Raw genomic sequence first — 26,706 nt, 5'->3', positions numbered from 1 at the left:
TTGCTTTGCTTAATCCATTTCATAGTTTAATTCCACATACTGATATACTGAAGGTCTTAAGTGTTGTACGTGTGTACAAATGTTTTAAGTTACATTTTTCTCTAAGATTATATTTCTCCTCTTTTGTTGAGAAAAATTGTTGTATATTCTTGGGTAGCAGGTTATAGTTTGCGTTGTGTATAATTTTAGCTGTTTGCAAATTAACTATGTTGTGGAATTTCAGTATATTTGATTCAATAAATAAAGGGTTTGTATGTTCTCTATATCCAACATTATGTATTATTCTAACTCATGGGTGTCAAACTCTGGCCCGTGGGCCAAATTTGGCCCGCCGTGTAATTTCATTTGGCCCTTGAGGCAATATCAAATTAACATTAGAGCTGGCCCGCCGCTGTAACACCGCATTCACCACTAATACTCATACTTGTCAACCCTCCCGAAGTTCAGTACCCCTCCCGAATTTCTCCCGATTTCCACCTGGACAATAATATTGGGGGCGAGCCGCAAAAGCACTGCCTTTGATGTTCTCTACATGTCGCCACGTCCACTTTTCCTCCATACAAACAGCGTGCCGGCCCACTCACATAATATATGCGGCTCATACACACACACAAGTGTATGCAAGGCATACTTGGTCAACAGCAATATAGGTCACACTGAGGGTGGCCGTATAAACAACTTTAACACAGTTACAAATATACGCCACACAGTGAACCCACAGCAAACAAGAATGACAAACACATTTTGGGAGAACATCCGCACTGTAACACAAAATAAACACAACCGAACAAATACCCAGAACCCTTGCATCACTTACTCTTCCGGGACGCTACAATATACACCCCCGCTACCACCAAACCCCGCCCCAACTCAAAGCTGCCGCCGAAAAGAGACATTCAATTTGTATTTTATCTTATATGATATGCCATTGATATTTTTTAATTATTATTATTTTAAACTCGATTTTGCATGTCACTATAAAGTTATATAAGCCTTGCTTGGACCATATTCAATGCAAAACTTGTTTGGGTCCCTATTAAAGGTATAATTTGTTCAACCTCGGCCCGCGGCTTCGTTCAGTTTTAAATTTTGGCCCGCTCTGTATTTGAGTTTGACACCCCTGTTCTAACTGATCTTTTTTGTAACACTGTTAGTGAATGAAGTGTACTTTTGTAATTATTTCCCCATATTTCTGCACAATAACTCAGATATGGTAACACTAGTGAGCAACAGGGAATATAAAGTGATTTTTAGTCTAGGACATATTTGGCTTTATTCATTATTGACGTAAAAAAAAAAGCTAATTGACCAAACAAGCCGCTAAGTTAGCTTGAAAGAAAAGAAGAAGTAAGCACTGAGTGACAATTAAAAAGCGTGCGTGTCAGCAGAAAGTGAACAGGAAAGGAGCAGGTAGATTAGTAAATTGGGGTGCACAAAAAATCTGCTCAAATCTGAATTGCAATTATTTTTAATTTATTATTGATTAAAAATCGATTTTAAAATATGGATGCCGCATTGGGGTCACATTGGGGGCCTGTGCACGTTCATACTGGAGTTTGCTAACGATCACATTTTACTTGTAATCTAAACAGTCAGCTAGAAAACAAATGGGATTTCGATTTGGTCCACTTTGTAAACGTAGTCTTTGTAGATCAAAAGTGACTCCAGAAGGGGCTTGAATAAAACATAAACATGAGCGGCAGATATGAAAATAAAAAAAGCACACCCAGCACATGTGGGAAAAAAAAGATTCATGCTATGAAGTTGAATAAATAATACATGAGCTGACTAAATGAGCGCCTGATGGCTGCCACATTACAGCCAGCAGACCCACACACACCATGCGTACACAGTCGAGGAGGAACCCTTACATCGGTGACTCCCCTCCATATATTTATTCCGGACAAAGACTGCTTTCGGAAAGTATTCACAGCGCTTCACTTTTTTTTCACATTTTATGATACAGCCTTATTCCAAAATTAAATCAATTAATTTTTGTCCCCAAAATTATACACACAATAACTCATGATTTTAAAAAATATTTTTGAAAATGTCTTTAAAAAATATATATATGTATATTTGTACAGAGACATCCTGGATGAAAACCTGATGGAGCTTGAGAGGTGAGGAGAGGAATTATTAAAACTGTACAAAAATACGTGTGCCAAGCTTCTGGCATCGTGTTCAAAAAGACTTGAGGCTGTAATTGCTGCCAAAGGTGCATCAACAAACTATTGCGCAAAGGCTATGAATTATTATGCATATATCTATGTCATGTCTTAGTTTTTTAGTTTTAGTAAAGCTGCAATACATAAAAAACTTTCCACAATGTCAGTATAGGGTATTGTGTGGAGAATTTCAGGAAAAAAATGCCTTTTTTACCATTTAAAAAAAAAGGCGGTATCGTAACAAAATGTGGAAAAAGTGACATGCTGTGAATACTTTCCGGATGCACTGTATACTATATATATATATACATATATATATATATATATATATATATATATATATGTATATATATATATATATATATATATATACACAAACCCCGTTTCCATATGAGTTGGTAAATTGTGTTAGATGTAAATATAAACGGAATACAATGATTTGCAAATCCTTTTCAACCCATATTCAGTTGAATGCACTACAAAGACAAGATATTTGATGTTCAAACTCATAAACTTTTTTTTTTCAAATAATAATTAACTTAGAATTTCATGGCTGCAACACGTGCCAAAGTAGTTGGGAAAGGGCATGTTCACCACGGCACCCACCTGTTCCCAATTAGCCTGCACATCTGTGGGATGTTCCAAATAAGTGTTTGTTGAGCATTCCTCAACTTCATCAGTATTTATTGCCACCTTTCCCAACTTCTTTGTCACGTGTTGCTGGCATCAAATTCTAAAGTTAATGATTATTTGCAAAAAAAAAAAAAGTTTATCAGTTTGAACATCAAATATATTGTCTTTGTAGCATATTCAACTGAATATGGGTTGAAAATGATTTGCAAATCATTGTATTTGTTTATATTTACATCTAACACAATTTCCCAACTCATTTGGAAACGGGGTTTGTACATATATACATACATATACAGTATACATATATATATATATATATATATATATATATATATATATATATATATATATATATATATATATATATATATATCCATCCATCCATTTTCTACCGCTTATTCCCTTTCGGGGTCGCGGGGGGCGCTGGCGCCTATCTCAGCTACAATCGGGCGGAAGGCAGCATGCACCTGGGGATAGGTTAATTGGCAACACTAAATTGGCCCTAGTGTGTGAATGTGAGTGTGAATGCTGTCCGTCTATCTGTGTTGGCCCTGCGATGAGGTGGCGACTTGTCCGGGGTGTACCCTGCCTTCCGCCCGATTGTAGCTGAGATGGGCGCCAGTGCCCCCCGCGACCCCGAAAGGGAATGGGCGGTGGTAAATGGATGGATGGATGGATATCCATCTTCTACCGCTTATTCCCTTTCGGGGTCGCGGGGGGCGCTGTATATATATATATATATATATATATATATATATATATATATATATATATATATTAGGGCTGTGAATCTTTGGGTGTCCCACGATTCGATTCAATACCGATTCTTGGGGTCACGATTCGATAATATAATCGTTTTTTTTTTAAATCCGATTCGATTCTCGATTCAAAAACGGTATTTTTCCGATTCAAAACGATTCTGTATTCATTCAAAAACATAGGATTTCAGCAGGATCTACCCCAGTCTGCTGACATGCAAGCAGAGTAGTAGATTTTTATAAAAAGCTTTTATAATTGTAAAGGACAATGTTTTATCAACTGATTGCAATAATGTACATTGCAGTCAGAAAAAAATATGACTTATTTTATCTTTGTGAAAACATTGGACACAATGTGTTGTCAAGCTTATGAGATGCGATGCAAGTGTAAGCCACTGTGACACTTTTTTTAAATTTTTATAAATGTCTAATGATAATGTCAATGAGGGAGTTTTAATCACTGCTATGCTGAAATTTTAACTAATATTGATACTGTTGTTGATAATATTTATTTTTGTTTCACTACTTTTGGTTTGTTCTGTGTCGTGTTTGTGTCTCCTCTCAATTGCTCTGTTTATTGCAGTTCTGAGTGTTGCTGGGTCAGGTTTGGTTTTGGAATTGGATTGCATTGTTATGGTATTGCTGTGTAGTGGTTTGTTGGATTGATACGAAATGATTTTTAAAAATGAGAATCGATTCTGAATTGCACAACATGAGAATCGCAATTCAAATTCGAATAGATTTTTTCCCACACCACTAATATATATATATATATATATATATATATATACATATAAATATATATGCTCCTCTCTGAGCTGCCACCTTATCATGGTAGAGGAGTTTGCGTGTCCCAATGATCCTAGGAGCTATGTTGTCCGGGGGCTTTATGCCTCCTGGTAGGGTCTCCCAAGGCAAACAGGTTCTAAGTGAGGGATCAGACAAAGAGCAGCTCGAAGACCTCTATGAAGAAGACAAAACATGGACCCTGATTTCCCTCGCCCGGACGCGGGTCACCGGGGCCCCCCTCTGGAGCCAGGCCCGGAGGTGGGGCACGATGGCGAGCGCCTGGTGGCCGGGCCTGTTCCCATGGGGCCCGGCCGGACACAGCCCGAAGAGGCAACGTGGGTCACCCCTCCAATGGGCTCACCACTCATAGGAGGGGCCATAGAGGTCGGGTGCAATGTGAGCTGGGCGGCAGCCAAAGGCAGGGCACTTGGCGGTCCGATCCTCGGCTACAGAAGCTAGCTCTTGGGACGTGGAACGTCACCTCACTGGGGGTGAAAGAGCCTGAGCTAGTGCGCGAAGTGGAGAAGTTCTGGCTGGATATAGTCGGACTCACTTCGACGCACAGCAAGGGCTCTGGAACCACTTCCCTCGAGAGGGACTGGACCCTCTTCCACTCTGGCGTTGCAGACAGTGAGAGGCGACGGGCTGGGGTGGCAATTCTGGTTGCCCCCCGACTTAAAGCCTGCACGTTGGAGTTCAACCCAGTGGACGAAAGGGTAGCCTCCCTCCGCCTTCGGGTGGGGGGACGGGTCCTGATTGTTGTTTGTGCTTACGCACCAAACAGCAGTTCAGAGTACCCACCCTTTTTGGGTACACTCGAGGGAGTACTGGAAAGTGCTCCCCCGGGTGATTCCCTTGTCCTACTGGGGGACTTCAACGCTCATGTTGGCAACGACAGTGAAACCTGGAAAGGCGTGATTGGGAAGAATGGCCGCCCGGATCTGAACCCGAGTGGTGTTTTGTTATTGGACTTTTGTGCTCGTCACAATTTGTCCATTACAAACACCATGTTCAAACATAAGGGTGTCCATATGTGCACTTGGCACCGGGACACCCTAGGCCGCAGTTCCATGATCAACTTTGTAGTTGTGTCATCGGATTTGCGGCCTTATGTTTTGGACACTCGGGTGAAGAGAGGGGCGGAGCTTTCTACCGATCACCACCTGGTGGTGAGTTGGCTGCGATGGTGGAGGAGGATACCGGACCGCCCTGGCAGGCCCAAACGCATTGTGAGGGTCTGCTGGGAACGTCTGGCAGAGTCTCCCGTCAGGGAAAGTTTCAATTCCCACCTCCGGAAGAACCTCGAACATGTCACGAGGGAGGTGCTGGACATTGAGTCCGAGTGGACCATGTTCCGCACCTCTATTGTCGAGGCGGCTGATCGGAGCTGTGGCCGCAAGGTAGTTGGTGCCTGTCGGGGCGGCAATCCTAAAACCCCTTGGTGGACACCAGCGGTGAGGGACGCCGTCAAGCTGAAGAAGGAGTCCTATCGGGTCCTTTTGGCTCATAGGACTCCGGAGGCAGTGGACAGGTACCGACAGGCCAAGCGGTGTGCGGCTTCAGCGGTCGCTGAGGCAAAAACTCGGACATGGGAGGAGTTCGGGGAAGCCATGGAAAACGACTTCCGGACGGCTTCGAAGCGATTCTGGACCACCGTCCGCCGCCTCAGGAAGGGGAAGCAGTGCACTATCAACACCGTGTATGGTGCGGATGGTGTTCTGCTGACCTCAACTGCGGATGTTGTGGATAGGTGGAAGGAATACTTCGAAGACCTCCTCAATCCCACCAACACGTCTTCCTATGAGGAAGCAGTGCCTGGAGAATCTGTGGTGGACTCTCCTATTTCTGGGGCTGAGGTCGCTGAGGTAGTTAAAAAGCTCCTCGGTGGCAGGGCCCCGGGGGTGGACGAGATCCGCCCGGAGTTCCTTAAGGCTCTGGATGCTGTGGGGCTGTCTTGGTTGACAAGACTCTGCAGCATCGCGTGGACATTGGGGGCGGTACCTCTGGATTGAAAGACCGGGGTGGTGGTTCCTCTCTTTAAGAAGGGGGACCGGAGGGTGTGTTCCAACTATCGTGGGATCACACTCCTCAGCCTTCCCGGTAAGGTTTATTCAGGTGTACTGGAGAGGAGGCTACGCCGGAAAGTCGAACCTCGGATTCAGGAGGAACAGTGGGGTTTTCGTCCTGGTCGTGGAACTGTGGACCAGCTCTATACTCTCGGCAGGGTTCTTGAGGGTGCATGGGAGTTTGCCCAACCAGTCTACATGTGCTTTGTGGACTTGGACAAGCCATTCGACGGTGTCCCTCGGGAAGTCCTGTGGGGAGTGCTCAGAGAGTATGGGGTATCAGACTGTCTTATTGTGGCGGTCCGCTCCCTGTACGATCAGTGCCAGAGCTTGGTCCGCATTGCCGGCAGTAAGTTGAACACATTTCCAGTGAGGGTTGGACCCCGCCAAGGCTGTCCTTTGTCACCGATTCTGTTCATAACTTTTATGGACATAATTTCTAGGCGCAGTCAAGGCGTTGAGGGGTTCCGGTTTGGTGACCGCAGGATTAGGTCTCTGCTTTTTGCAGATGATGTGGTCCTGATGGCTTCATCTGACCGGGATCTTCAGCTCTCACTGGATCGGTTTGCAGCCGAGTGTGAAGCGACCGGAATGAGAATCAGCACCTCCAAGTTCGAGTCCATGGTTCTCGCCCGGAAAAGGGTGGAATGCCATCTCCGGGTTGGGGAGGAGACCCTGCCCCAAGTGGAGGAGTTCAAGTACCTAGGAGTCTTGTTCACGAGTGAGGGAAGAGTGGATCGTGAGATCGACAGGCGGATCGGTGCGGCGTCTTCAGTAATGCGGACGTTGTACCGATCCGTTGTGGTGAAGAAGGAGCTGAGCCGGAAGGCAAAGCTCTCAATTTACCGGTCGATCTACGCTCCCATCCTCACCTATGGTCATGAGCTTTGGGTCATGACCGAAAGGATAAGGTCACGGGTACAAGCGGCTGAAATGAGTTTCCTCAGCCGTGTGGCGGGGCTCTCCCTTAGAGAAAGGGTGAGAAGCTCTGCCATCCAGGAGGAACTCAAAGTAAAGCCGCTGCTCCTCCACATCGAGAGGAGCCAGATGAGGTGGTTTGGGCATCTGGTCAGGATGCCACCCGAACGCCTCCCTAGGGAGGTGTTTAGGGCACGTTCAACCGGTAGGAGGCCACGGGGAAGACCCAGGACACGTTGGGAAGACCTTGTCTCCCGGCTGGCCTGGGAACGCCTCGGGATCCCCCGGGAAGAGCTAGACGAAGTGGCTGGGGAAAAGGAAGTCTGGGCTTCCCTGCTTAGGCTGCTGCCCCCGCGACCCGACCTCGGATAAGCGGAAGAAGATGGATGATATATATATATATATATATATATATATATATATATATATATATATATATATATATATATATATATATATATATATATAAATACACACATATATATACATACAGACACATATTTACATGTGCCTGTCCAAAAGTCATGTGCTTCACTTCTTGACCAACCAAGCACGCTTTTTCTTGAGTGTCTCTGGCTTCCTGCGCTCCTTCAATAATTGATTCAATCTCTCTCGGATTAAGGGAGGCTAGCAGGGGAGAAAGTGAAAGTGGTAAACAAGTAAGAGCGAGTAAGAGTGAAGGAGAAAGATGGATAAGCAGCCAAAGAGGGCGGGATAACGCCAGGCAGCAAAGAGGGAAAGAAGGAGTGGAGAGGATGTGGGCTAAATTATCTATGAGCTCAGACTGCTGGGCTTCCTGTTGAAGCTCTTATCTGAAATCGGCTAGGCACCTCTCCCACACACAGACACACACACACACACACACACACATGCACACGCACACGCACACACACACACACTGAGTCAGACCAGGTGGAAGTATCCACGTACGAGTAGACGAGGTAACTGCTACATAAGTTGAAAAAAAAACATTAAAATGTACCGTTTATTTTGACATACCTTTCTTTTCTTTACCATCTTCTTCCACATCTCCGGCCCCAAGCAGCGTGAAGATGATGCCCGTCTGGGAGTTGATGCCAACCGCCGTCACCAGCATGCGGCCTGAACCCTCCATCACGTGTGTGCCTGCACGTCCAAACAAAGCACGCATTACTTTCCCACACCGCTTGTCCTCGTTAGCTCGGGAGCTGGAGCCTATCCCAGCTGACTCCGGCTTGTCCACACCACGGGTCTCACCAGGGGGTCTTCAACAATTTCCAGGCTGAGGACCCCAGAACTGATGGAGAGAAGGAGCCGGGGCCCCCTACTTAAATATTTGGTGTGAAATTGTGACTTTATATTAACGATGGTCCTAAAGGTACCTCGTTATTGTGCAATACCAACAACAGTGCTGCACCACTAATGGCTAGCTGCCAAATAGCGCTATGATTGCCAGCTACCAACGAGGCATCTTATCGCTAGGTGGCAACTAGTGCGCTAATCACTTGCTGACAACTAACGTTGTAATCACTAGCTGGCAACTGGTGCGTTAATCGCTAATTGACAACTAGCGCAGTGTTTTTCAACGTTTTTTGAGCCAAGGCACATTTTTTTCGTTGAAAATATGCGGAGGCACACAACCAGCAGGAATCCTTAAAAAACGAAACTCAGTTGACATTATAAAGTCGTTGTCGCAATTGTTGGATATGACTTTAAAGCAGGGGTGTCAAACTCAAATACAGAGTGGGCCAACATTTTAAATTGAACAAAACCGCGGGCCAAGGCTGAACAAATTAACCTTTTAATAGGGACCCAAACAAGTTTTGCATTGAATATTGAACAAGCGAGACTTGTATAACTTTATAGTGACATGCAAAATCGAGTTTCAAATAATACTAATAATTTAAAAATAGCAATGGCATATCAAATCAAATTTGAATAGAAAATGACGTCACCGAGGTAATACAGCCGCCATTTTCATTTTCAACACATTACAAACACCGGGTCTCAGCTCTGTTATTTTCCGTTTTTTCGACTATTTTTTGGAACCTTGGAGACATCATGCCTCGTCGGTGTGTTGTCGGAGGGTGTAACAACACTAACATGCAGGGATTCAAGTTGCACCACTGGCAAGAAATCCGCCGCCAGACCACCATTGAATGTGCCAGAGTGTCTGCACATTTTACCGGCGATGACAGACATGGCACAGAGATGTATGGATAACCTGCAGATGCATTTGCAACGATTAAGTCAACGAAATCACAAAGGTGAGTTTTGTTGATGTTGTTGACTTATGTGCTAATCAGACATATTTGGTCGTAGTATGACTGCCAGCTAATCGATGCTAACATGCTACGCTAATTGATGCTAACATGCTATTTACGCTAGCTGTATGTACATTTGAAACTAGATACCAACATTTAATGCGAAACAAACACTAACTAATCGACGGATTTAAGTTGCTCCAGTGTCACAAAATGCGAAAGTCCTGATCGTTTGGTCAGTACATTTTACCGGTGATGCTAATAAGGCAGCCATTCTATGGGCCACTTCATTAGCTACACCGGTGCTATGGCCGAATAGCGTCAATAGCTATTCGCTCAATAGCTTCAGTTTCTTCTTCAATTTTGTTTTCGTTATCTGCCTCCCTACTCCGACCATCTGTTTCAATACATGCGTAATCTGTTGAATTACTTAAGCCGCTGAAATCCGAGCTATATCTTGCTGTGGTAACCGCCATGTTGTTTGTATTGGCAGCACTGTATGACGTCACAGGGAAATGGACAGTCGCATCGCAAATAGCGAAAATCAAGAACTTTAAAGCTTTTTTTAGGGATATTCCTGGAGGTGTAAAATTTAAAAAAAAATTCGAAAAATAAAACAAGCCACTGGGAACTGATTTTTATTGTTTTTAACCCTTTTGAAATTGTGATAATGTTCCCCTTTAAAGTTGTTTATACGGCCACCCTCAGTGTGACCTGTATGGCTGTTGACCAAGCTTGCATTGCATTTGCGTGTGTGCGTGTAAAAGCCACATATATCATGTGACTAGGCCGGCACGCTGTTTCTACGTAGGAAAAGCGGACGTGACGAAAGGTTTTAGAGGACGCTTGAGGCAGTGCTTTTAAGGCACGCCCCCAATATTGTTGTCCAGGTGGGAATCGGGAGAAATTTGGGAGAATGGTTGCCCTCTGTGATTTTCGTGAGGGGCAATGAAATTTGGGAGTCTCCTTGGAAAATCGGAAGGGGGGGAGGTTAGCAAGTATGAGTATTAGCGGTGAATGCGGTGTTACAGCGACACCGCCGCTGTATAATACCGGCGAGCCAGCTCTAATGTTAATTTGATATTGCCTCAAGGGCCAAATGAAAATACACGGCGGGCCAAATTTGGCCCGCGGGCCAGAGTTTGACACCCATGCTTTGAAGCATAAGCAAGCATGCATGACTATAGCTCTTGTCTCAAAGTAGGTGTACTGTCACCACCTGTCACATCACACGCTGTCTTATTTGCACTTTTTTGCTCTTTTCCTGTGTATAGTGTTTTACTTCTTGTCTTGCGCTCCTATTTTGGTGCCTGACTAAATACTTTTTTGCTACACTGTATGGTGAAAAACTCAGAAGCTGGGACACTTGCATCCCAAAGTGTTAAAGGGTTCATGTCATGATTTTTTTTCTATTTTTAAAACATATACAAGTAATGATGGTTCTTCGGTCAAAACTTTGCAAAGATTTTGCTGCAAAGACCTTTCTTTAGGCCACTCCCAGGCTGTTTTTTTTTAAAACGCCTCATGACAATAATGACACTTTCGTCCCCGCCCCGCAGCTTTCTCTGGTAATTGTTTTTGTTTTGCTAAGACCGTATGGACACCAATCTCAGATGATATAGCTAGACCAGTGACTCACCATGGTTTGTTTCGCCTCAAGTAGGGGACAGAAAGTAAGAAGCTTGGCTAGAAGGGGTGGCACTTTGTGACCTCTGCGGTACTTTTTGTGGACTTCTGGATCTGCCTCCCGGGAGCCTTTTGGCCAAGGAGACCAGCTGCTGGGTCTCTCCTACACCAGAGTCAGTTTGACGAGACTGGAGGAGATGCAGATGAAGAGACAGGGCTGCGGAGCTGGCACTGAGCGCCCAGACGGACAAGCGTCACAGTGTCTTGGCTGAATGAGCAGGTGTCGGACACCTCAGTCTTCTTGGACATATCCTCGTGCATCCATGCGGACTGGACACTGGCCGAGAGTTGGTTGGCGGCCGAGAGTGGAGTCGGCTCTTTTGGTTGCTTTGTTGGGTCTGCTCCTGTCTCTGGCCATACTCTCTCCACCCCAGCAGACGATTGGCGTGGAACACCGCAGAGACCACCACAGTGTATATGTTTCTTTTACTTTTTATTCATAGCTGTATGTAGAAGTGTCTGGTTGTATCAGCTCCGCTGCTTTAATGTCTTTCATGTCCTTTGTTTTCTTTGATGTTTGATGTTTCCCTCTTACACACATGTAAGAGGGATGTGTACTATGGCTAAGAGTTGTTTTTTTTCCCTTGGCCTCAGTCTGGACCCCCTCTCCAGAGGCCCAGGCTTAGACCGATTTTTTTCGTTTTATTTTTATTTTAATCTTTTATTTTTCCCATTCCCCGCTTGTTTACCTGTATCTCACCTTTTTTGTAAGGGGCGCCAGAAGTCGGCAGACCCGTCAGCGATCCTGTTCTGTCTCCCTGTAATGTTTGTCTGATCTTGAATGGGATTGTGCTGAAAATTTTAATTTTCCTGAAGGAACTCTCCTGAAGGAATAAATAAAGTACTATCTATCTATCTATCTATCTATCTATCTATCCATCTATCTATCCATCTATCTATCTATCTATCTATCTAGAAATTTCTGTTGCTAACATCCATCTATCCATCCATTTTCTATCGCTTGTCCCTTTCGGGTTGGCAGAGGGTGCTGGAGCCTATCTCAGCTACATTCAGGTAAAGGCGGGGTACACCCTGGACAAGTCACCATTTCATCAAAGGGCCAACACAGATTGACAGACAACATTCACACTCACATTCACACACTAGGGCCAATTTAGTGTTGCCAATCAACCTAACACCATGTCTTTGGAGGTGGAAGGAAGCCAGAGTAACTGGAGGGAACCCACGCGGTCATGGGGAGAACATACAAACCCCACACTGAAACACCCAAGCCCGGTACCCGTATCCAAATGTATTTTGATAGTTTTCGATACTCTTCTAAAACATGAAAAAATTAAATTGTTGGCTTTATTTTAACAAAAAATCTTACAGTACATTAAACAAATGTTTCTTATTGCAATCAAGAACACGTTTGTCCTTTAATAAAATAGTGAACATACTAGACCAGGAGTCACCAACCTTTTTGAAACCAAGAGCTACTTCTTGGGTACTGATTAATGCGAAGGGCTACCAGTTTGATACACACTTAAATACATTGCCAGAAATAGCCAATTTGCTCAATTTACCTTTATTAAATACATCCATACATACAGTATATATATATATAAAAAAATGGGTATTTCTGTCTGTCATTCTGTTGTACATTTGTTTTCCTTTTAAGAAAGGTTTTTTGTAGAGAATAAATGGTAAAAAAAACACTTAATTGAACGATTTAAAATAGGAGAAAACACGAAAAAAATCAAAATTTAATTTTGAATCATAGTTTATCTTCAATTTCGACTCTTTAAAATTCAAAATTCTGCCGAAAAAAATGAAGAGAAAAACTAGCTAATTCAAATCTTTTTGAAAAAATAAAAAAAATAATTTATGGAACATCATTAGTAATTTTTCCTGATATGGATTAATTTTAGAATGTTGATGACATGTTTTAAATAGGTTAAAATCCAATTTGCACTTTGTTGGAATATATAACAAATTGGACCAAGCTATATTTCTGACAAAGACAAATCATTATTTCTTCTAAATTTTCCAGAACAAAAAATTTTAAAGAAATTCAAAAGACTTTGAAATAAGATTTAAATCTGATTCTACAGATTTTCTAGATTTGCCAGAATAATTTTTGGGAATTTTAATCATAATAACTTTGAAGAAATATCTCACAAATATTTTTCGTCAAAAAAACAGAAGCTAAAATTAAGAAATAAATTAAAATGTATTTATTATTCTTTACAATAAAAAAAATAAATACTTGATCATTGATTTAAATTGTCAGGAAAGAAGAGAAAGGAATTTAAAAGGTAAAAACGTATAAGTGTTTAAAAATCCTAAAATAATTTTTAAGGTGTCATTTTTTCTCTAAAATTTTCTCTCTGAAAGTTATAAGAAGCAAACTAAAAAAATAAATAAATTTATTTAAACAAATGAAGACCAAGTCTTTAAAATATTTTCTTGGATTTTCAAATTTTTTTGAGTTTTGTCTCTCTTAGAATTAAAAATGTCCAGCAAAGCGAGACCAGCTTGCTAGTAAATAAATACATTTTCAAAAAATAGAGGCAGCTCACTGGTCAGTGTTGCTATTTGAGCTATTTTTAGAACAGGCCAGCGGGCTACTCATCTGTTCCTTATGGGCTACCTGGTGCCCGCGGGCACTGCGTTGTTGACCCCTGTACTAGACAACTTGTCTTTTAGTAGTAAGAAACCAAAAAAAAGCTCATAATTACTCTGCTGACATATGCAGTAACATATTGCGTAATTTCTCATTCTATTATTTTGTCAAAATTATAAAGGATAAGCTTTAAAAAGTTAATTATTAATCCACTTGTTCATTTACTGTTAATATCTGCTTATTTTCCATTTCAACACAATCTACCTATACTTCTGTTCAAATGTAATAATCACTTATTCTTCTCTTCTTTGATACTACACGTTAGTTTTGGATGATACCACAAATTTAGGTATCTATCCAATACCAATTAGTTTCAGGATCACACTTTGGTCATATTCAAAGTCCTCATGGGACGAATTTCCAGAGTTCATAAACATAATATGAATTTTTTTTAAAAGAAAAACGATTTTGTGACAATAAAAAATATTGATGTACTCATAGTTGCATCGACGAGATACACTATTGTATTATTACAGTGGATTTCAAGTGTAGATCCACCCATGGAGTTTGTTTACATCCAGGAGCTCTATCTTTTGTTAGCGGTGACGCCGGTGAGCTATTGTATCCTTTTCCGGTATAGTGATGCATGTTTAGCTATTCCTCGTCCTGCAGGGATGATACTTATAAGAAACGTACTTTATTTGTCGCCATGGAGGACAAGATTACTTATTTAGAAGTAGCTAAAACACTGCCGACTGCGGATGGATGTTAGCTGGTAACTAGTTAGCCAATGTCTTAAAAATCCTCTCTCCCTAAGAGAGTTTTAAATGATAAATGAGTTGTACTTGTATAGCGCTTTTCTACCTTCAAAGTACTCAAAGCGCTTTGACACTACTTCCACATTTACCCATTCACACACACATTCACACACTGATGGAGGGAGCTGCCATGCAAGGCGCTAACCAGCACCCATCAGGAGCAAGGGTGAAGTGTCTTGCTCAGGACACAACGGACGTGACGAGGTTGGTACTAGGTGGGGATTGAACCAGGGACCCTCGGGTTGCGCACGGCCACTCTTCCACTGCGCTACGCCGTCCCTGTTTTAGTGTTATAGTTTCACTTTTATCTTTAGTTTTAAGCCAAAATGTGTCCATACTCCTTTTTCTGTCTACACACCTTGTCTGCTTTTAGTACTCTGTGAGTGTGCGCTGCCGAACATGGTCCTCTGCTCCTAAAACCAGCAGAATCATGACGTGACGATGAAACGCTGTCATGTCCATTAAAAAAAATGGGGAACCGGTACTTTTTAAACAGAGTATAGTACCCTTTAATATACTGCATATCGTAAAACCCTAGTAGGCACTGATCTAACTAAAAGTAGTTCTTAGGAAAATCTCTTTTTACTTTGACGGGGAACGGTGATGCTATTATCTTTTAGTAGAAGGCTAAGATAGCTACACAACAACTTGAGCTAACTTGCTTACAAACATTTCTGACCTACTGTTATTACTTACTGTTTCATTGTCTCCTCCACTGCCATACATAATAGGCACCATTAAAAATATTTTTTTCAGAACATTTTTGTGAAAGTTTGTCGGTGAAGCCAGACTAATCCTAGCACACACTCAAAGAGACTTCTTCGCAGTTGAATGCACATTGCCATGAATTGTAAAAGTTGGTGAGGCACTTTTTGTAGTGACTTGTGCACCCGAAACACAGAGCATTTCATCGAAATTCAAATAGGTGGACTCGCACGAGGATGCTTGTATAAATGACCAACATATATGGTTAGTCGGCTGATGTCACATTTGAACAAACTTCCAAACGGACCGTTTGGAGGAAGTTTGAAGGAAGGCAAGATTGTTGTATAAATATCCCTGCAATGCCTCCATGGTTAGATTTCCAATTTTTGGGACTTATGCAGACCCCAAATACACAAAAGCAGGTACAAGTTTTGCATGTAAGAGCCCCTTTAAGACAAAGAGAACGATCCAAAAGTGCAAAACCAACCTGAGAGCAGCATCGGGTCCTTATCCACAGATTTGCGTACGTGGTCAGACTCTCCCGTTAGAGAGCTCTCGTCGATCTTCAGATCGTTGGCTTGGACCAGGACACCGTCGGCTGGTAGCAGGTCCCCTGCAGGCAGAAGCACCCGTCAAGGAATGTTTGTGTGTAACCTAACCTCTTATTTTTTGATTTCTTGCCATCAACTTTTGTCAATGTTGGGTTTTCATTTTGTGTGAAAATATAAACACTAATGACACAGAAAGGTATGTCAAAATTGACTGTGATGTCGAACAACATCAAAATAAATCGTATTTGTATGCAGAGTCAAAAACTGACATATCAACAGTTTTATTTAAATAGTGGGGTGTGGGACTTCCAGTGTTAGTGTTTATATAAACGCTTGAACGGTACACAAAAACCCAGCTAGGTGGCATAACAAATATAACAAAGTGTATATTGCTCTTGGTTATTATGGTGGATCCCCGCATATTCGTCATTCAGCATTCGCAGCCCCACATACTCACTGATATTTGGTCGAAATTGGATTTTCTAAATATGTTTTATTTAGGGATGCACAATGTTTTTCCAAGCAGATAACAATAACTTATGTTTATAAGGGGTGCAATGAAAAATCAATACATCTCTGAATCGCGATTCTTATTCATTCCGATTCCAAATCAATTAAAAGAAAAAAAAAACACTGATTGTGCAAGTTCTCCCACTTAAAATGATGACAGAGGTCTGTAATTTTCATCATAGGTACACTTCAACTGTGACAGACAGAATGTGAAAAAAAAAAAATCCAGGAATTCACATTGTAGGAATTTTAAAGAATGTATTTGTAAATTATGGTGGAAAATAAGTATTTGGTCAACCATTCAAAGCTCTCACTGATGGAAGGAGGTTTTGGTTCAAAATCTCACGATACATGGCCTCATTCAGTCTTTCCTTAACACGGATCAATCGTCCTGTCCCCTTAGCAGAAAAACAGCCCCAAAGCATGATGTTTCCACCTCCATGCTTCACAGTACGTATGGTGTTCCTAGGATGCAACTCAGTATTCTTCTTCCTCCAAACACGACGTGTTAAGTTTATACAAAAAGTTCTATTTTGGTTTCATCTGACCACATGACATTCTCCCAATCCTCTGCTGTATCATCCATGTATCCTTTTTGGTATAATCTCTACTCGTCGTGTTTGGAGGAAGAAGAATACTGAGTTGCATCCCAAGAACACCATAACTACTGTGAAGCAAGGGGGTGGAAACATCATGCTTTGGGTCTGTTTTTCTGCTAAGGGGACAGGACGACTGATCCGTGTTAAGGAAAGAATGAATGGGGCCATGTATCGTGAGATTTTGGAGCCAAAACCTCCTTCCATCAGTGAGAGCTTTGAATGGTTGACCAAATACTTATTTTCCACCATAATTTACGAATAAATTCTTTAAAATTCCTACAATGTGAATTCCTGGATTTATTTTCACATTCTGTCTCTCACAGTTGAAGTGTACCTATGATGAAAAATTACAGACCTCTGTCATCATTTTAAGTGGGAGAACTTGCACAATCGGTGGCTGACTAAATACTTTTTTGCCCCACTGTATATATATATAAATACACACACACACACACACACACACACACGGACCATAGAGCACACTGGATTAAAGTTAAAGTTAAAGTACCAATGATTGTCACACACACTAGGTGTGGCGAAATTATTCTCTGCATTTGACCCATCACCCTTGATCACCCTATGGGAGGTGAGGGGAGAAGTAGGTAGCAGCGATGCCGTGTCCGGGAATCATTTTTGGTGATTTAACCCCCAATTCCAACCCTTAATGCTGAGTGCCAAACAGGGAGGTAACAGGTCCCATTGTTATAGTCCTTGGTATGACTCGGCCGGGGTTTGAACTCACGACCTACCGATCTCAGGGCGGACACTTTAAGATTATAAGGCCCACTGCCGACGAATGGTCTATTTTCGATCTTTTTTCATATTTAAGATGCACAGGATTATTGGGCGCATTAAAGGAGTCATATTAATTTTATTTTTTTCTAAATGTAAAACACTTCCTTGTGGTCTACATAACATATAGTAGTGGTTCTTTATCAAAAAATGTACATAGATTATGTTTTACAGATCATCTTCAAGCCGCTTTCTGACAGTTGCTTCAAGATGCGGCGTTTTGTGGGCGGTCTTATTAATGTAGCTCACCTTCGGTAATGTCTTCGCCCCGTCATCTTTGTTGTAGCGGTGTACCGTACAAGGATGGGAATGGAAGAAGTGTCAAAAGATGGAGCTAACTGTATTAATGACATTCAGACTTTACTTAAATCAATAACAGAGCAGCATCTCCTCATTAGAAAACAACAAAACCGTCTGATCAGAACTCTCTATTAACTAAAGTTCCTTGGGCGAATAATGTAAACTCACAACACCGGTATGTTTTAGCACTTTCATGGCGAGTTTACTGACGGACATATGTAAGAACTTTACACTACTTAATACTAGAAATAGCAACAGCGGGGGATGAATGTCCAATAACAAGAAGATAGACAAAAAGAAGAAGCTTATCGACTACGGTGACGCCACAGACTACAATTTATTTCCCAAATAAATATTGCGAAACAAAAGGCCAGATAACATGTCTCACCTTATATCAGGGGTCGGCAACCCGCATGCGTCTCTTTGATCACTCTAATGTGGCTCAGCTGCATAATTCCCGACCCCCCCGATTATCCTGAGAGATTTCCAGAGTTTAATGCCCACCCATCCATCCATTTTCTACCGCTTATTCCCTTTTGGGATCGCGGGGGGCGCTGGCGCCTATCTCAGCTACAATCGGGCGGAAGGCGGGGTACACCCTGGACAAGTCGCCACCTCATCGCAGGGCCAACACAGATAGACAGACCTCTCTCAGAAATCACCCGGGGTCAACATTCTCCGATTTTCACCTAGTCGATAATATAGAGGGCGTGCCCTGATGGCAAAGCTTTTACAGTCCTCTTAAACTTGTCGTCGCACCCGCTTTTATACTCTGCTACCTGCGTTCCAGCGGGTCATATGTAGTATACAGCCTCTGTTGAAACACGAGAGTGACTGCAACACATACTTAGTCAACAGCCATAAAGGTTACACTGAGAGTTGTGATATAAACAACTTTAACACTCTTACTAATATGTGCCACACTGTGAACTCACACCAAACAAGAATAACAAACACATTTCGGGAGAACATCTGCATTGTAACACAACATAAACACAACAGAACAAATACCCAGAATCCCATGCATCCCTGACTCTTCCGGGCGACATTATACACCCCCGCTAGCACGAAACCCCGCCCAACTTCCGACGCACGAAGGGGGGGGGGGAAGCTTTGGTGCTAGCGGGGTGTATAGTGTAGCCCGGAAGAGTTAGGGATGCATGGGATTCTGGGTATTTGTTCTGTTGTGTTTATGTTGTGTTGCAGTGAGGATGTTCTCCAGAAATGTGTTTGTCATTCTTGTTTGGTGTGGGTTCACAGTGTGGCGCATATTAGTAAGAGTCTTAAAGTTGTTTATATCACAACCCTCAGTGAAACCTGTATGGCTGTTGAACAAGTATGGGTTGCAGTCCTCAAAGTGTGTCTATGGAAGCCACATACAACTCGTGGAAGGGCTGTGCTAGATATGTGTACATGTTGAAGAGGGCAGTAAAGGCAGCGCCTTCATTGCACGGCCGTATGTTGAAGGGCGAAAATGAGCAGACATTCGCGAGAATAGTTGCTCAGAAATTTGTGAGTCTCCCAGAAAGTTTGGGAGGGTTGGCAAGTGTGATGCTGCCAAACGTAGTAATTTAAAACTTGCGGGCCGCACTACCATTAAATTTTCATATAAAAGTACGGGCCGCGAGTCTGAGACCCCTGGTTAATACATAGCACAAAGCAAAAAAAAAAACTCTGTATGCAGTGTTATTTCATTTTAAATTTCAAAAGAGTTTTGTGGCTCCCATTGTTTTCTTAATTTTGTGAAACGAGTCAAAATGGCTCTTTGGGTGGTAAAGGTTGCCAACCCCTGCCTTATATACACACCATAATAATACTCATGTGTTGAAGCACAGCATAATCCATCAAGCGGTGCAGCTTCATAGCTTAGCTAGTCGTACTAAAACATTTTGATGGATTTTTGAGCGCCGTGTGTAATGTTTTATATTTTCAATGGAACATATAAAAAGTTGGTGTTGTTTACATGAGTCATATTGCAGTCTGCACGTATCTCTTGTGGGTGACTGCCATCTATTGGTCACACTTATCATTTCACCTTGTACCACATAATATATCTTTGAGGTCGGTAAGCACAACCAGAATTATTCGTTAATAGTACATTGGCGCACAGGGTTATGATGCGCACTGCCGAGTTTTGAGGGAAAAAAAAGGATTTTAATTGCGCCTTATAGTTCGGAAAATACGGTATAAATGTATTTTTTTATGAATATATTATAAAAAATATGTTTTTAGGCCATCTCCAAGCAACCAAAAGGAGTTTTTCTAACCTGTAACCTGTTTTGAAAAAGTTTAATCATTATCATTATACCAAATAAAACAAATTGCGAGAATTGATTAGAATCAGGAATCGATTCTGAATCGAATCGTCACCCAAGAACTGGATCAAATCCATAGGTGCCCAAAGAGTCACACCCTTAATGTATATTTCTAATTTCTAAATGTAGCTTTAAGTGTAGTTCATGCACTCTTTTTTTAGGCTTTCAAAACACTGTCATAGGGATTCTAGTGTTTCAGGTGAGGTTAATGTGTTGATGCGTGATGGTTTTGGAGAGCATTTGGGGCAAACCCCACAAGACATTTCTTCCTCTGAACAGCGAAGAAGCCATGTTTGTGTTTGTTTGCCACGTTTTATTTTATTTCTTTTTTTAACACATTTTTATTTATTACATTTGAGTAAGTTTATGTAATATATTTAGCACTTCTTTTAAGGTATATTTTACTAATGTATTTTATTCATTCATATGTTACAATGTAAATGTGACAATGTGTGCACTATATATTTTTTACTATATATTTTCTATATTGTTTCTAATGTCTGTACACCACTGGGGTTGTTTTTTTAATGTGCTATGTAAACGAATCAACTAAAACTGAAACTGAACGTTGTTTACAATGAACTTGGAGGAAGTTTACAACAGCCTGCAAGGTAGGAGAAAAGGAGCGCTTGATTTGTTTACCCCTAACCCATATATCAGATTTGTCGGTATGATGTCATAATTCCTCATATTATACTAATAATTATCTTATCGTGCACCCCTAGTTTTTTTCAGCAGAACTTCCATCTCATTCACTCAAAGTTGGTCATAATTTATGAATACCTGATGAGAAAGAAAATATTTTCGCCAGGATGACTCAGCAGCCTGCAGAGCGTGTACCGTCGCTAACTGCTAAGCAGACGTACGCACAGTTGCAGTGCTAGCCTGATGACTCGGCTGAAGGCTACGACCGTGACTCCCATTCTGATCCATCAGTCGTATTTCATTATCATTCATTAGCGGTAAACACCCATAATATACACTCCATCCATCCATTTTCTTCCGTTTATCCCAGGTCGGGTCGCGGGGCCAGCAGCCTAAGCAGGGAAGCCCAGACTTCCCTCTCCCCAGTCACTTCGTCTAGATCCTCCCGGGGGATCCCGAGGCGTTCCCAGGCCAGCCGGGAGAGATAGTCTTCCCAACGTGTCCTGGGTCTTCCCCGTGGCCTCCTACTGACTGGACGTGCCCTAAACACCTCCCTAGGGAGGCGTTCTGGTGGCATCCTGACCAGAGGCCCGAAACACCTCATCTGGCTCCTCTCGATGTGGAGGAGCAGTGGCTTTACTTTGAGTTCCTCCCGGATGGCAGAGCTTCTCACCCTATCTCTAAGGGAGAGCCCCGCCACCCGGCGAAGGAAACTCATTTCGGCCGCTTGTACCCGCGATCTTGTCCTTTCGGTCATGACCCTAAGCTCATGACCATAGGTGAGGATGGGAACGTAGATCAACCGGTAAATTGAGAGCTTTGCCTTCCGGCTCAGCTCCTTCTTCACCACAACAGATCGGTACAACGTCCGCATTACTTAAGACGCCGCACCGATCCGCCTGTCGATCTCACGATTCACTCTGCGAACCGATCCAGTGAGAGCTGAAGATCCCGGCCAGATGAAGCCATCAGGACCACATCATCTGCAAAAAGCAGAGACCTAATCCCACGGCCACCAAACCGAAACACCTCAATGCCTTGACTGCGCCAAGAAATTCTGTCCATAATCAGACACAATCAGACAGTCCGATACCCCATACTCTCTGAGCACTCCCCACAGGACTTGCCGAGGGACACGGTCGAATGCATTCTCCAAGTCCTTAAAGCACATGTAGACTGGTTGGGCAAACTCCCATGCACCCTCAAGAACCCTGCCGAGAGTATAGAGCTGGTCCACAGTTCCACGACCAGGACGAAAACCACACTGTTCCTCCTGAATCAGAGGTTTGACTATCCGGTGTAGCTTCCTCTCCAGTACACCTGAATAAACCTTACCGGGAAGGCTGAGGAGTGTGATCCCACGATAGTTGGAACATACCCTCTGGTCCCCCTTCTTAAAGAGAGGGACCACCACCCCGGTCTGTCAATCCAGAGGTGTACTGTACTGTACACTCCATCATTTATAATGTGTTTTAATATTGTGCCCTTAATGCATTTAGCTTGTTAGCACACTATGTGGCTAGTAAACAATAACAACTGAAAACAAAACTAGGGGAGTGTTGTGCAATCGTAACGATAACAGTCACTTTTATTGGAAAGGTTGATCCGAAATCAGAGGACGCCAAGCTAGCAGGAGAGTTTGTAGGGAGGGGAGCAAGCCGTGCATCAAAAATATAATTTTTACCAGCAATGTTTTTTAAAAACGTATTTTAATTTATTTTTTATTTTTTTGAGTGGAGGTCTTCCTCATTTTTGCTGCTCGTTCCGTGACAAATGTTTCTGCAACGGTGCTCCTGCTCAAGTATTCAAATCTGGTGGCAGGTGACCCATGTTTTACTGTGTTCCCAGATAGAATGACTGTATTTTCCGGACTACAAAGCGCTGCTTTTTTCCAACGCTTTGCACCCTGCAGCGGCTAATGTATGAATTTTTCTTCGCATAGTTTTGTATTCAACGAATAGATTTCATAAAACACCAACAAGACAGTGAAAGGGTGTATTGTTTTTTAAAAATGTTTGAAAAACTAATATTGTTTAAAAATGTACTTCCTGCTTTGTGACTTGAACTGGAAGTATAACCGCCTATAGCATTTCTGCTCAAAAGGATTCTTTATTCATCACTCCATGTAACGTTTGTAAGTTTTACAATATAACTAAAACATTTACTACTTACTAAAGTGTCCCATGTGTGATGTCTGTAAGAGTGTTTTCATGCATATTTGTATGCGTTATCGTAACATAATCAAGCTAGCGTCGTTAGCATTAGCGAATATGCTAAACATTTACGAGTGTCAGTGTTACTATTATCACTTTACAAGGGCATTCTTTAAGTATTGTTTCAGTTTCCCACATTCCTTAGTAAATTCAACAAAACATCACCGTGGAGTTTTTGAGAGTGTTTGATCAGCCGTTTTACTGCCGTGTTACAGACATAACAATTAAGGTATGTAAATAAACATTTACACAATTTTTGGTGTAAATAACTCATTTCACAACATATTTATCTGCGGCTTATATTCCAATGCGGCTAATATATAGAAAACATTTTATTTCTTCTAAGATTTGGTGGGTGTGGCTTAAAGGCCTACTGAAACCCACTACTACCCACCACGCAGTCTGATAGTTTATATATCAATGATGAAATATTAACATTGCAACACATGCCAATACGGCCTTTTTAGTTTACTAAATTGCAATTTTAAATTTCCCGGGAGTTTCGTCTTCGAAACGTGCAATGATGACGTGTACGCAAGACGTGACGGGTTTTTAGGAAGTATGAGCTCTGCGCACACCCACAGCTAAATGTCGTCTGCTTTAACGACATAATTACACAGTTTTTTGGACATCTGTGTTGCTGAATCTTTTGCAATTTGATCAAGTAATATTGGAGAAATCACAGTAGAAAGATGGAGTTGGGAAGCTTTAGCCTTTAGCCACACAAACACACGGTGATTCCTTGTATAAAATTCCTGGAGGTGAAACTCTCCTATGGATCAGAGCGCGGTCAAGAGAACATGGATCCCGACCACATGTCAACCAGCAGGTTTCGGTGAGAAAATGTTGTTTAAAAAGTCAGTTCTTACCGGAGAAAAGCTGAGCTTTTGCCGTCCATAGCTGCCGTCGACTCCCCTGAGACACTGCGCGTCAACACACCCGTGGAGACACCCTTCCGACTATCCGGTTATATTAAACTCACTAAAACACTAGCAACACAATAGAAAGATAAGGGATTTCCTAGTAAATGTGTCTAAAAACATCGGAATCCGTCCCAATGCAATCGCGCTTTTTTTTCTTTTTTTTTCTAGTCCATCGCTATCAATATCCTCAAACACGAATCTTTCATCCTCGCTCAAATTAATGGGGAAATTGTCGTTTTCTCGGTCCGAATAGCACTTTTTGTTGGAGGCTCCCATTAAAAACAATGTGAATATGTGAGGAGCCATCAAACATGTGACGTCATCGTCTGTGACTTCCGGTAGAGGCAGGGCTTTTCTCTTAGCACCGAAAGTTGCAAACTTTATCGTGGATGTTCTCTACTAAATCCTTTCAGCAAAAATATGGCAATATCGTGAAATGATCAAGTATGACACATAGAATGGACCTGCTATCCCCGTTTGAATAAGAAAATATCATTTCAGTAGGCCTTTAAATACCGGTGCGCTCCATAGCCTGGAAATTATGATAGTTAAATGAGTATTTTTCCTTTGACTGTAAGGAATGTAGTTTCAATGGGTTCAATAAAAAACGTGACGGAGGAGGCTTGTGGAGCTCAATCTATTCCAATGATTACAACAAAAACCGTAAATGTTGATCCAAAATCAGAAGACGCAAGAGCAAGCCGTGTGTCAAAAACAGACATTTTTATATGCTTACGAACTACCATTTTAAAACTGTGTTTCAATTTTGTGTGAGTGAAGGTCTTCCTCGTCGTTGAGAAAAATTTAAAAAACCTGTGACTTACCGTACTTCACCTGTGCCATGTCCCCCACCACCATGTCGGCCACCGGGATCTGGATGACATTTCCTTTCCGCACCACCGTGAACTTTTGCTCCTGCTCGATTCGACTCTGCAGGCCCCGGAACTGCTTTTCTTTGGACCAGTCGTTGAACGCCGTTACCAGGACGACACACGCCACCGACAGCAGAATGGCGGCGCCCTCGATCCAGTTGGCCTCCCCCTCGCCTTCGTCCTCCCCTCCTGCCGACACGTTGCCGCACGCTGGAGAGAAGGGACATTGCAAACGCCATACAAAGCATATTATTCAATAAATAAATAATTCTTTAAAGAGTTACTTAAACATGTCAATAATTTAATTATGAATGGAATTAAATAAATAATTGTATTACTAAATACAGAACAATACACTTATTTAATTACTGATTTCATTACTTCACGATTTAATTCAGGGATTCTTAACTTTCTTGACTTCAGGGCCCAACTTTTCCACTACACAGGGCTTACATTCAAATAGTAACACTGACTTAGTAATTTTTAGTAATCTTTTAATGGTATTTAATGAATATATCTAACGTACTTACAGTTACAACCTTGTCAAACGATATAAAAGCATGTGTTATCACCAAGATGATTATCAAGGCTTCGGTCGACCTCATGACAATAATAACTACTAATCAAATATACTGCAAAAGAAAGGACTAATAAAAAAACTGATTAAAAAAATACATTTAGATACAATGACGCAGTTCTAAAATAAACAAACTAACTAACTAACAATAAATGTTAACAATATATGTTTCTTAAAAAAAACGTACAAATACATTAGTCATGATTTTTGCATTTAAGAAAGAAGTTTGTTTGATACTGTCATTACTGCCACAAGTGGTGGAAAAGTGTATTACAACTGAGTACTGCTGCGGACCATACGGACCACAACTGGGAAACAGATATTATTATATAGGGGGCGCACGCGGCTCAAAAATGTGTTAAGAAACACTTATTTAATTAATTATTTTACAATTAAAATTTTTGTAATTTAAATATTTACTTTTAAAAACTATATGATTATTTAATGAATTATTTTACAATTTAATTATTTTTTTTAAATGAATTATTGACTTAAAAAATTGTAATGATTATTTAATGAAATATTTCACTATTGAATTAATTATTTTTTATTTAATGATTTACTTTAAAAAATGTACGATTATTTAATTAATTATTTCACAATTTAATTTATTTATTTATTTAATTATTTACTTTAAAATGTAAAAATTTTTTAATTAATTATTTCACAATTTAGTTAAATATTCTTTAATTTAAATATTTACTCAAAAATGTAATGGTTTTTTAATGAATTATTTAATTGTTTCGGTCCTTCATCAGAATCAGACATTTTTTATTCATGAATTTATTTTAAACTTAACCGTCAAAGTCAGTGGGCGGGTCCTAACACCTGATTGGTTACTTTCACTTGTCATAGACCAGAGAAGTTGAGGAGTACTGGTCGATATATTGGTGTGAAAGTGCGGATATAACTCCGACAACCGTAATAAATTATTTTATTTTATCTCCTACACACTGTGAGTCAGCAGGTCTTGTTCCCACATACTTTATAACAGGGGTCACCAATGTGGTGTCCGAAGGACCAGATGAGTCGCCCGCTGGCCTGTTCTAAAAATAGCTC

The 26,706-nt window shown here is 41.5% G+C and overlaps 1 protein-coding gene across 4 annotated transcripts in view; it reads right to left on the bottom strand.

Moving 5' to 3' along the window:
* Nucleotides 1-26,706, bottom strand: part of atp2b3b (ATPase plasma membrane Ca2+ transporting 3b) — a 184,826-nt gene that overhangs the window by 93,833 nt on the left and 64,287 nt on the right. For all 4 annotated transcript variants that reach the window (XM_061903092.1, XM_061903089.1, XM_061903090.1 and 1 more), the window contains exons 4-6: nucleotides 25,023-25,280; nucleotides 15,838-15,963; nucleotides 8,332-8,457 (exon numbers count right to left, since the gene is read on the bottom strand). In XM_061903092.1, the coding sequence (XP_061759076.1) occupies nucleotides 8,332-8,457; nucleotides 15,838-15,963; nucleotides 25,023-25,280 (510 nt within the window). The remainder of the gene's footprint in view (nucleotides 1-8,331; nucleotides 8,458-15,837; nucleotides 15,964-25,022; nucleotides 25,281-26,706) is intronic.

Source organism: Nerophis ophidion, linkage group LG06, assembly GCF_033978795.1.
Source record: "Nerophis ophidion isolate RoL-2023_Sa linkage group LG06, RoL_Noph_v1.0, whole genome shotgun sequence".
NCBI classification, from domain to species: domain Eukaryota; kingdom Metazoa; phylum Chordata; class Actinopteri; order Syngnathiformes; family Syngnathidae; genus Nerophis; species Nerophis ophidion.
This window is presented reverse-complemented; position numbering and strand designations above follow the sequence as displayed.